Below are 12,292 nucleotides of genomic sequence, written 5' to 3' on the forward strand. Positions count from 1 at the left end.
ACCCCGGGAACTGGAACGGGCCGGACCGGACTGGCAACACACCCCAGTACCTCTCGCCGTGCCTCCAAACCTCCTTTCCCTACTTTGACCAGTAGCCCCCGTAACCTGGTGGCCTTTTGAATTCGCCCCTTCTCTGCCTCCGTCAGCCCCGTCGTCCATGCCCTGTGCCCCCCCCTAAAAAATTATTGGGGGTGCCTCTCGTCCCTCCGACGCTGCTCCTTATATTGCCTCCTCTCGGCTTTAGCTGCCTCCAGCTCTTCACGAGGGAGGCGAACTTCTCCCGGTTGTGCCCAAGGACCCTTTCCATCCAGTATCTCCTCCCATGTCCATGAATCCTGTGTAGGTGGGTCCTGTTGCCGCTTGACACGCCGCTTGGTCCTAGATTGGTGGGTAATTCTGTCACGATCGTCTAAGGAAGCGGACCAAGGCGCAGCGTTTGCAAAATACATCTCTTTATTTAGGAAGAGAGAAAAACACGAAACCGAACACTATCCAAAACTTACAAAACAACAAACGACCGTGAAGCTAAATAACGTAAGTGCACAGACAAGCAACAAACGTTCAACATAGACAATTACCCACAAACACATGATGCCCATGGCTGCCTTAAATATGGCTCCCAATTAGAGACAATAAACCACAGCTGTCTCCAATTGAGAACCAATCTAGGCAGCCATCAACATACAAACACCTAGACAAGACATTACCCCATAAACCTACAAACCCCTAGACAAACCAAAACACATACTTCACCATGTCACACCCTGACCTAACTAAAATATTAATGAAAACAAAGATAACTAAGGCCAGGGTGTGACAACTAACTTGTTTTCCCTCGACTCCAACCCCATTCGATGCGTGGAACGGATGTGGGTGGGGCTATGTCTACATAAGGGTAATAATTAAAAAAACACAAAAGCTCTGATGAAGGCCTTGAGGCAGATACGTAAAGATTATTAAAGAGCAGTGATAATATCAAGAGCAGTGTGCGGTTTTTGTTTTGTTTTTGTTTTTCATGTTCAAAAATACAAATTAATAAAAAAATGATTTTGCTCAGAAAACTTGGGGGGCCAAATAAAACCACCCAAGGGCCAAATTCGGCCCGCGAGTTGGGGGAACCGTGTTTTGTCCTCACTGTCTCTCGGAAATTAATTCCAATGTCTGCCTAGTAATGGTTCTGTTCAAAACAAAACAATTGAAAAAAAAATTGGTTCCAACACCTGCTTCTGGCTCATTTGAGGTGCAATAATGCAGTACTGTAGATAGTACATTAATTCATGCAAACTCTGTTTGTCTGTGCTCATCGTGTTCTAGCTGTTTGCAGCTCTTAAAGTAGACAAATACCTCCTGTGCGCTCAGATGTGTGGTCCTGAATGATTAGCTAGCTAAACTCATGATAACTAGCTAGCTACTGTTTGCTATTTTTCTGGCACGTGCAGAATCTGATTTATTGATCTACAGTAGCTAGCTAACATTAACAAGCTAATCACCATTTTGCGGAGAAATATAATATATACTGCATATATCAAGCTAGCTACTATTTCTCTCTTCTTTCCCATGTTAAATTATAAAATGTATTAAGAGAAGAGTAATGGGTTAGCTATAGTTAATAAACTCACTCAATTATATTTTACCAATAGTCTCCAGTATTGATTCGCTAACTAATGATGACAACTATTACTAACAGTGTTAGCTAGCTGGCTAACCTTAGCTAGTTTATTGCATTTAACGTTATTGATTTAGCTTACTGTTAACTACCATTAGTTCCTTATCATGTTTTTTTTAACAGATAATATATATCTAGCTTAACTAGTTACACTAGTTAGCTAACTCTTAGCTAGCTACCTACAAACAGTAACGTTACTTTAGCTAACGCCAAAGAGGTAATGCCCACTACAAAACATTTTAATATCTAATTTCTATAAAATGTATAACATTAAACTATATATTTGTAACTTGCTTTTCTATCTTGGAAGCGTCAACAATTAATAGTTACTTAACGTTAGCTACATCAAATCAAGTAGTGAAGTCCCTCTCCTCCAAATGTCAGTCCAGTCCAACGTCTGCATCTCATCTGAACTTCATTTGACTTCACGAAGCCATCTGACCGACATCTGATAGACCATCTCCACACTTGATCGCACCTACTCGGCTCACTTGCCTCTTGGGATAATTTAAAAAATCTTTGGTTTCATTGTTTGATTCAGATCTAGTGTGATTGAGGCTAAAATAATTACAAAAGTTAGTGAGTTAGCTAGCCAATGTTAGCCAACATTTGGCTAGCTCTAATGGTACATCAACTGACGAAAACTAGCCAAGTAAACTGACTCCTGTTAAACCGGGACAAAAAGGCTACAAAACATTTCCATACACTCAACAGCTGTTAGATAATGCTACATGAGAGATAGCTAGAGGCTAGAGCTGAACTGGCTGTGGTAGCTACTAGCTAGCTAGTTCATTATTTTCAGACAGAACTTCAGTCGAGAGGGGATGAAACATTACTGTATCTAACGTTATCTGTCAGTTACACTACTAGTTCAGCACTGGGAATTGTCACGATCGTCGGGTACAGAGGACCAAGGCGCAGCATGAAAGGTGAACATATTTATTAAATAATGAAAACACGAACAAAAACAACAAACGATAACGTGACGTCCTCGGTCAAACACAAACCACACTGGAACAAGATCCCACAACCACTGTGGGAAAACAGGCTGTCTAAATATGGTTCCCAATCAGAGACAACCAGCCACAGCTGACACTCGTTGCCTCTGATTGAGAACCATTCTGGCCAACATAGAAATACAACAACTAGACACGAAAAACAAATGAAAACTCACACCCTGGCTCAACATACTAGAGTCCCCAGAGCCAGGGCGTGACAGTACCCCCCCCCCCCCCAAAGGCGCGGACTCCGACCGCACCAACCAAAGACCACAGGGGAGGGACCGGGTGGGCACTCCGCCTTGGCGGCGGATCCGGCTCCGGGCATGATCCCCACTCCCTCTCTAACCCCCCAAAGTACCCCTGGTCCGGTCTGGCCCTGCTGACCGGAGCTGGACTGCACACTGGTGGAGCGGATTGCTCTAGCTCCGGCGTGAAGCAGCTGACCCGTGCCGAATCAGGCACCGGTGGAACAGGCACGGGCTGTGCCGGACTGACGACGCACACCACTGGCTTGGTGTGGGGAGCAGGAACGGGCCGAGCCGGGCTGACGAAACGCACCCCTGACTTGGTGCGGGGAGCAGGAGCGGGCCGGACCGGGCTGAAGAAGCGCACCACTGACTTGGTGCGGGGAGCAGGAGCGGGCCGGACCGGGCTGACGAAGCGCACCACTGACTTGGTGCGGGGAGCAGGAGCGGGCCGGACCGGGCTGACGATGCGCACCATAGGCTTGGTGCGTGGAGCAGGAACAGGCCGAGCCGGGCTGACGACGCGCACCACAGGCTCGATGCGAGGAACAGGAACAGGCCGGACCGTACTGGGGACACACACCACTGGCCCTACGCAGGGATCAGGAACGGGCCGGACCGGACTGGTAACACACCCCAGTACCTCTCGCCGTGCCTCTACACTTTCCCTCTCCTCTGTGACCAGTGGCCCCCTTAACCTGGCGGCCTCCTCTGCAACCCCGCTGGACCGCTCTATAGCGGCCTCCTGCTGCCCCGTCGTCCACGGCGTGAGCCCCCCCCTAAAAATTTTCTGGGGGTCTCTCCTCCCCGTGGGCCAGGCCCAGCCGAGGTTGATGTCCTTTAGTGATACCTCTGGCTCCTGGACACGCTGCTTGGTCCAGTGTTGGTGGGATCTTCTGTCACGCCTTTGGGGGGGGGGGGGGTACTGTCACGCCCTGGCTCTGGGGACTCTAGTATGTTGAGCCAGGGTGTGAGTTTTCATTTGTTTTTCGTGTCTAGTTGTTGTATTTCTATGTTGGCCAGAATGGTTCTCAATCAGAGGCAACGAGTGTCAGCTGTGGCTGGTTATCTCTGATTGGGAACCATATTTAGACAGCCTGTTTTCCCAGGAGTCCGTCTCCTTTTTGGGTTATCGGTTGTCCGCGTCTGGCGTGGAGATAGAGGTGGATCGGGTATCGGCTGTGCGTAATTGGCAAACTCCAACCACCGTAAAAGAGGTGCAGCGGTTCTTGGGTTTTGCTAATTACTACCGGAGGTTTATCCGGGGCTTTGGACAGGTTGCAGCTCCCATTACGTCCCTGCTAAAGGGGGGTCCGGTGCGCTTGCGGTGGTCAGCTGAGGCGGACAGGGCATTTGTCAAGCTGAAGAACCTGTTCGCCTCGGCCCCGGTGCTGGCGCATCCGGATCCCTCTTTGCCTTTCCAAGTAGATGTGGACGCGTCCGAGACCGGTATTGGGGCAGTCCTGTCACAACGGTCCGGCACGCCACCTAAGCTCCGCCCCTGTGCGTTCTACTCCAAGAAGCTCAGCTCGGCGGAGCGCAATTATGACGTTGGGGACAGGGAGCAGTTAGCTGTAGTCCAGGCCCTAAAGGTGTGGAGGCATTGGCTTGAGGGGGCTCAACACCCTTTCCTCATTCTGACTGATCACCGTAACCTGGAGTACATCCGGGCAGCTAGGAGATTGAACCCTCGTCAGGCTAGGTGGAACATGTTCCTGACCCGGTTTGTTTTTAAGATCACATACAACCCTGGGTCTCAGAACGGTAAGGCAGACGCCCTGTCCCGGCAGGAGGACACAGAGGAGAGGTCCATTGAGCCTACTTCCATACTGCCGGAGTCTTGTCTGGTGGCTCCGGTAGTATGGGAGGTCGATATGGAAATCGAGCGGGCGCTGCGTACCGACCCTACTCCCCCCGAGTGTCCTGTGGGGCGGACGTACGTTCCGCTCGAGGTTCGTGATCGGCTTATTTCTTGGGCTCATACATCACCCTCCTCTGGACATCCAGGTATTGGTCGGACGGTGCACTGCCTTAGCGTGAAATACTGGTGGCCAACGTTAGCCAGGGATGTGAGGGTTTATGTCTCCTCCTGCTCGGTGTGTGCCCAGTGTAAGGCACCTAGACATTTGCCCAGGGGTAAGTTACATTCTCTGCCCGTTCCACAACGACCATGGTCCCACCTCTCGGTGGATTTTGTGACCGATCTACCCCCTTCTCAGGGTAATACCACAATTTTGGTCGTTGTGGATCGGTTTTCTAAGGCCTGTCGTCTCCTTCCACTGCCGGGTCTCCCTACTGCCCTACAGACCGCCGAGGCCCTATTTACCCACGTGTTCCGGCACTATGGGGTCCCCGAGGATATTGTGTCCGACCGAGGTCCCCAGTTCACCTCCAGAGTCTGGGGGGCATTCATGGAACACCTGGGGGTCTCGGTTAGCCTTACCTCGGGGTACCACCCAGAGAGCAATGGGCAGGTTGAACGTGTGAACCAGGATGTGGGTAGGTTTTTGAGGTCCTATTGCCGGGACCGGTCGGAGGAGTGGTCGAGGTATATCCCCTGGGCAGAGATGGCCCAGAACTCTCTCCGCCACTCCTCCACCGGATTAACACCTTTCCAGTGTATTTTAGGGTATCAGCCGGTCCTGGCACCGTGGCACGAGAGCCAGACCGAGGCCCCTGCGGTGGACGAGTGGATTCGGCGCCCGGAGGAGACGTGGGACGCTGCCCATGTCCATCTGCAGCGTGCCATCCGTCAACAAAAGGCGAGCGCCGATCGCCACCGCAGTGAGGGGCCGGTGTACGCACCGGGAGATCGAGTCTGGCTCTCGACTCGAAACCTGCCCCTCCGCCTGCCCTGCCGGAAGCTGGGTCGGCGGTTTGTGGGGCCCTTCAAAGTCCTGAGAAGATTGAACGAGGTGTGTTACAGATTACAACTGCCTATTGAGTACAAAAATATTAACCCCTCGTTCCATGTGTCTCTTCTCAGGCCGGTGGTAGCTGGTCCACTCCAAGAGGAGGAGATAGGAGAGACCCCTCCACCCCCTTTGGACATCGAGGGGGCACCGGCGTACAGGGTCCGGACTATATTGGACTCGAGGCGCCGGAGGAGTGGTCTCCAGTATCTCGTGGAGTGGGAGGGGTACGGTCCGGAGGAACGGTGCTGGGTGCCTAGGAGGGACATCCTCGACCCATCCCTCCTGACAGAGTTCCACCGTGGGCATCCCACGCGCCCGGGTCCGCGTCCTCCTGGCCGTCCCCGAGACCGGGGTCGGCGCACGGCTGGAGCCGCGCGTCAAGGGGGGGGTACTATCACGGTTTCGGCCGAGGCTGCTCCTCCTCCTGGTTCGGGCAGGCTTCGGCGTTCGCCGTCCCCGGAATACTAGCTGCCACCGTTGTATGTTTCGTGTGTTGATTGCTTTGGTCTGTCTGGTACACCTGTGTCAGTTTGTGTCCTAATTACGTGTCCTATAAGTTCCGTGTTTTGTGTTAGCTAGATTGTGTGTTGTTGTCCGCGTGTCGTTTGGAGCTGCGTGTTTTGCGCTCTATATGTTTTTGTTTCGTTTTACGCATGTTGCGTAGTTTTCTCGCCTCTGTATTTCGAGGTCGTGTTTTGGATATTGTTCACTTTACTATAGTAAAGTTTGTTGGACTAAACCTCTGTGTCCTGCGCCTGACTCCTCATCACATCCACATCGGTGCCAAACTGACAGGAATAAATAGTTTTTTTCTGTTAAGTCGAAAAGCAATTACCTTGCCAGCTACATCATTCAAATAAAGAGTAGCCAGTTTCTATTCTGCTTGCTTTCCCAACTCAGAGAAAAAGTGCAACGCACACAGAGACAGCAGCTGCAGACAGCAGCACCGTGTTAGCTTTGTCTTCACACAGCCTGTCAGCACAGTCTGTGGTGTCCAGGCGGTTCTAAATCCAGCAAGCTGAAACAGACTGCTCTGAGGCATCCACATGGCCCTAAAGGACACTGATGCCGATTTTAGTATTACATTTACACTTTACATTTTAATCATTTAGCAGACGCTCTTATCCAGAGTGACTTACAGTTAGTGAGTGCATAATTATTCTTTTCATACTGGCCCCCCATGGGAATTGAACCCACAACCCTGGCGTTGCAAACGCCATACTCTACCAACTGAGCTACACAGAGCTATCACAGTGTAATGATAGAAATGACATTTTAGAATGTGTGTGTCCCCCCTGTCCCCAGTGAATGTTGCGCCCCTGATAAAATTACGTGTCAGGGAGTATCGTCGAACGGGGCCACAGTGTCCCCCGACCCCCTCTGTCTCAGCCTCCAGTATCTATGTGCCGGGGCTAGGGTCAGTCTGTTATATCTGGTGTAATTTTCCTGTCTTATCTGGTGTCCTGTTTGAATTTAAGTGTGCTCCCTCTAATTCTCTCTCCCTCCCCTCCCGGAGGACCTGAGCCCTAGGACTACCTGGCCTGATGACTCCTGGCTGTCCCCAGTCCACCTGGTCGTGCTGCTGCTCCAGTTTGAACTGTTCTGCCAGTTTGAACTGTTCTATGGAACCATGACTTGTTCACCGGACGTGCTACCTTGCTCCGGACCTGCTGTTTTTGACTCTCTCTCTCTCTCTCTCTCTCTCTCTCTCTCTCTCTCTCTCTCTCTCTCTCTCTCTCTCTCTCTCTCTCTCTCTCTCTCTCTCTCTCTCTCTCGCTCTCGCTCTCGCTCTCGCTCTCGCTCTCGCTCTCGCTCTCTCTCGCTCTCTCTCTCTCGCTCTCTCTCTCTCTCTCTCTAGCTCTCTCTCTCTCTCTGTCTCTCTACCGCACCTTCTGTTTCCACCTCTGAATGCTCCACTATGAAAAGCCAACTGACATTTACTCCTGATGTACTGACCTGTTGCACCTTCTACAACAGTGGATGTTGGTGGCACCTTAATTGGGGAGAACGGGCTTGTGATAATGACTGGAGCAGAGTGGTTAAGAGTGTTGGTTAAGAGTGTTGTGCCAGTAACCGAAAGGGCGCTGGTTCTAATCCCCGAGCCGACTAGGTGAAAAATCTGCCGATGTGCCCTTGAGCAAAGCACTTAACCCTAATAGCTCCTGTAAGTCGCTCTGGATAAGAGCGTCTGCTAAATGACTCAAATGTAAATGTATGTTTCCAGGTATTTCTTTTATATATTTTTTTTGGGGGGAGGGGGGGGGGAGAGATCAGCTTAATATTGCAGATTGTAACTTCCATCAATGTAATTGTCAGCATCACTTCCAATCCCCCATGTTTATATATATATATACAGTGGGGAGAACAAGTATTTGATACATTGCCGATTTTGCAGGTTTTCCTACTTACAAAGCATGTAGAGGTCTGTAATTTCTATCATAGGTACACTTCAACTGTGAGAGATGGAATCTAAAACAAAAATCTAGAAAATCACATTGTATGATTTTTAAGTAATTAATTTGCATTTTATTGCATGACATAAGTATTTGATCACCTACCAACCAGTAAGAATTCCGGCTCTCACAGACCTGTTAGTTTTTCTTTAAGAAGCCCTCCTGTTCTCCACTCATTACATGTATTAACTGCACCTGTTTGAACTCGTTACCTGTATAAAAGACACCTGTCCACACACTCAATCAAACAGACTCCAACCTCTCCACAATGGCCAAGACCAGAGAGCTGTGTAAGGACATCAGGGATAAAATTGTAGACCTGCACAAGGCTGGGATGGGCTACAGGACAATAGGCAAGCAGCTTGGTGAGAAGGCAACAACTGTTGGCGCAATTATTAGAAAATGGAAGAAGTTCAAGATGACGGTCAATCACCCTCGGTCTGGGGCTCCATGCAAGATCTCACCTCGTGGGGCATCAATGATCATGAGGAAGGTGAGGGATCAGCCCAGAACTACACGGCAGGACCTGGTCAATGACCTGAAGAGAGCTCCCCCTGCTCAAGCCAGCGCATGTCCAGGCCCGTCTGAAGTTGGCGGTCTGGATGATCAAGAGGAGGAATGGGAGAAGGTCATGTGGTCTGATGAGACAAAAATAGTGCTTTTTGGTCTAAACTCCACTCGCCGTGTTTGGAGGAAGAAGAAGGATGAGTACAACCCCAAGAACACCATCCCAACCGTATGTATATGTATGTATTTAGTGCTATGAAAAAGTATTTGCCCCCTTTCTAATTTTCTCTACTTTTGCATATTTGTGATACTGAATGTTATCAGATCTTCAACCAAAACCTAATATTAGATAAAGGGAACATAAGTGAACAAATAACACAACAATTACATATTTATTTCATAAACAAAGTTATGCAACACCCAATTCCCCTGTGTGAAAAAGTAATTGCCCCCTTACACTCAATAACTGGTTGTGCCACCTTTAGCTGCAATGACTCCAACCAAATGCTTCCTGTAGTTGTTGATCAGTGTCTCACGTCGTTGTGGAGGAATTTTGGCCCACTCTTCCATGCAGAACTGCTTTAACTCAGTGACGTGTGGGTTTTCAAGCATGAACTGCTCGTTTCAAGTCCTGCCACAACATCTCAATTGGAATTAGGTCTGGACTTTGACTAGGCCATTCCAAAACTTCCAATTTGTTGCTTTTTAGCAATTTTCATGTAGACTTGATTGTGTGTTTGGAATCCTTGTCTTGCTGCATGACCCAGCTGCGCTTCAGCTTCAGCTCACAGATGGATGGTCTGACATTCTCCTGTAGAATTCTCTGATACAGAGCAGAATTCATGGTTCCTTCTATTAAGGCAAGTCGTCCAGGTCCTGAGGCAGCAAAACATCCCCAAAACATCACACCACCACCACCATGCTTGACCTTTCGTATGATGTTCTTACTGTGGAATGCAGAGTTTGGGTGTTGCATAACTTTGTTTATGAAATAAATATGTAATTGTTGTGTTATTTGTTCACTTATGTTCCCTTTATCTAATATTAGGTTTTGGTTGAAGATCTGATAATATTCAGTATCACAAATATGCAAAAGTAGAGAAAATTAGAAAGGGGGCAAATACTTTTTCATAGCACTGTATATGTACAGTGGGGGAAAAAAGTATTTAGTCAGCCACCAATTGTGCAAGTTCTCCCACTTAAAAAGATGAGAGAGGCCTGTAATTTTCATCATAGGTACACGTCAACTATGACAGACAAAATGAGGGGAAAAAATCCAGAAAATCACATTGTAGGATTTCTTATGAATTTATTTGCAAATTATGGTGGAAAATAAGTTTTTGGTCAATAACAAAGGTTTCTCAATACTTTGTTATATACCCTTTGTTGGCAATGACACAGGTCAAACGTTTTCTGTAAGTCTTCACAAGGTTTTCACACACTGTTGCTGGTATTTTGGCCCATTCCTCCATGCAGATCTCCTCTAGAGCAGTGATGTTTTGGGGCTGTCGCTGGGCAACACAGACTTTCAACTCCCTCCAAAGATTTTCTATGGGGTTGAGATCTGGAGACTGGCTAAGCCACTCCAGGACCTTGAAATGCTTCTTATGAAGCCATTCCTTCGTTGCCCGGGCGGTGTGTTTGGGATCATTGTCATGCTGAAAGACCCAGCCACGTTTCATCTTCAATGCCCTTGCTGATGGAAGGAGGTTTTCACTCAAAATCTGACGATACATGGCCCCATTCATTCTTTGCTTTCCACGGATCAGTCGTCCTGGTCCCTTTGCAGAAAAACAGCCCCAAAACATGATGTTTCCACCCCCATGCTTCACAGTAGGTATGGTGTTCTTTGGATGCAACTCAGCATTCTTTGTCCTCCAAACACGACGAGTTGAGTTTTTACCAAAAAGTTCTATTTTGGTTTCATCTGACCATATGACATTCTCCCAATCCTCTTCTGGATCATCCAAATGCACTCTAGCAAACTTCAGACGGGCCTGGACATGTACTGGCTTAAGCAAGGGGACACGTCTGGCAGTGCAGGATTTAAGTCCCTGGCGGCGTAGTGTGTTACTGATGGTAGGCTTTGTTACTTTGGTCCCAGCTCTCTGCAGGTCATTCACTAGGTTCCCCCGTGTGGTTCTGGGATTTTTGCTCACCGTTCTTGTGATAATTTTGACCCCACGGGGTGAGATCTTGCGTGGAGCCCCAGATCGAGGGAGATTATCAGTGGTCTTGTATGTCTTCCATTTCCTAATAATTGCTCCCACAGTTGATTTCTTCAAACCAAGCTGCTTACCTATTGCAGATTCAGTCTTTCCAGCCTGGTGCAGGTCTACAATTTTGTTTCTGGTGTCCTTTGACAGCTCTTTGGTCTTGGCCATAGTGGAGTTTGGAGTGTGACTGTTTGAGGTTGTGGACAGGTGTCTTTTATACTGATAACAAGTTCAAACAGGTGCCATTAATACAGGTAACGAGTGGAGGACAGAGGAGCCTTTTAAAGAAGAAGTTACAGGTCTGTGAGAGCCAGAAATCTTGCTTGTTTGTAGGTGACCAAATACTTATTTTCCACCATAATTTGCAAATAAATTCATAAAAAATCCTACAATGTGATTTTCTGGATATTTTTTCCTAATTTTGTCTGTCATAGTTGACGTGTACCTATGATGAAAATTACAGGCCTCTCTCATCTTTTTAAGTGGGAGAACTTGCACAATTGGTGGCTGACTAAATACTTTTTTCCCCCACTGTATATGTATGTATATATGTATATAACATGGGGGATTGGAAGTGATGCAGACAATTACATTGATGGAAGTTACAATCTATCTGCAATATTAAGCTGATCTACCCCCCCTCCCCCCCAAAAAAAAGCCTTTAAGGAGAAGCTGGGGGCCACGGTCAGCCTCACATCCGGGTACTGGCCTCAGTCTAATGGTCAGGTGGAGAGGACCAACCAGGAGCTGGGGAGGTTCCTAAGGAGTCACTGCCAGGCCCGGCTGGGGGAGTGGGCCCAGTTCCTTCCCTGGGCGGAATATGCCCAGGACTCACTTTGTCAAACCTCCACCGGGCTGACTCCCTTCCAGTGCGTCCTGGGATATCAGCCGGCCCTGGCTCTGTGGACTCCGAGCCAGACCGAGGCCCCTGCAGTTGACGAGTGGTTCTGGCGTGCAGAAGAGGTGTGGAACGCCGCCCACGTGAGGCTCCAGCGCGTCCGTCCGCTGTCAGAAGGATCAGGCTGACCGCTACCACAGTGAGGCCCCCGTGTTCCATTCTGGTGATTGCATCTGGCTCTCCACCAGGAACCTCCCGCTCCACCTACCCCTGCTCCCTCCCTCCAGCGCTCGACGTCGCCGGTCTACTAACCACCGGTCCTGGCAACCCAAATTGCGCACACCTGGCAACCATCATTGCGCACACCTGCTCCCCATCGTTAAGCACACCTGGACTTCATCACCACCCTGATTACTCTCCCTTCATATAGCCCTCAGTAAGCCTCAATCAT

The 12,292-nt window shown here is 48.9% G+C and overlaps 1 protein-coding gene across 1 annotated transcript in view; it reads left to right on the forward strand.

Moving 5' to 3' along the window:
- Positions 1 to 12,029, forward strand: part of th (tyrosine hydroxylase) — a gene marked incomplete at both ends in the record, with an annotated part of 24,414 nt that extends 12,385 nt beyond the window's left edge. Inside the window, one exon of the mRNA XM_084169331.1 lies at positions 11,662 to 12,029. Within this exon, the coding sequence (XP_084025457.1) occupies positions 11,662 to 12,029 (368 nt within the window). The remainder of the gene's footprint in view (positions 1 to 11,661) is intronic.
- Between the last annotated feature and the right edge of the window lie 263 nt (positions 12,030 to 12,292).

The sequence above is a fragment of the Coregonus lavaretus genome (genome assembly GCF_964263955.1).
Source record: "Coregonus lavaretus genome assembly, chromosome: 9".
In the NCBI taxonomy this organism is placed as follows: Eukaryota; Metazoa; Chordata; class Actinopteri; order Salmoniformes; family Salmonidae; genus Coregonus; species Coregonus lavaretus.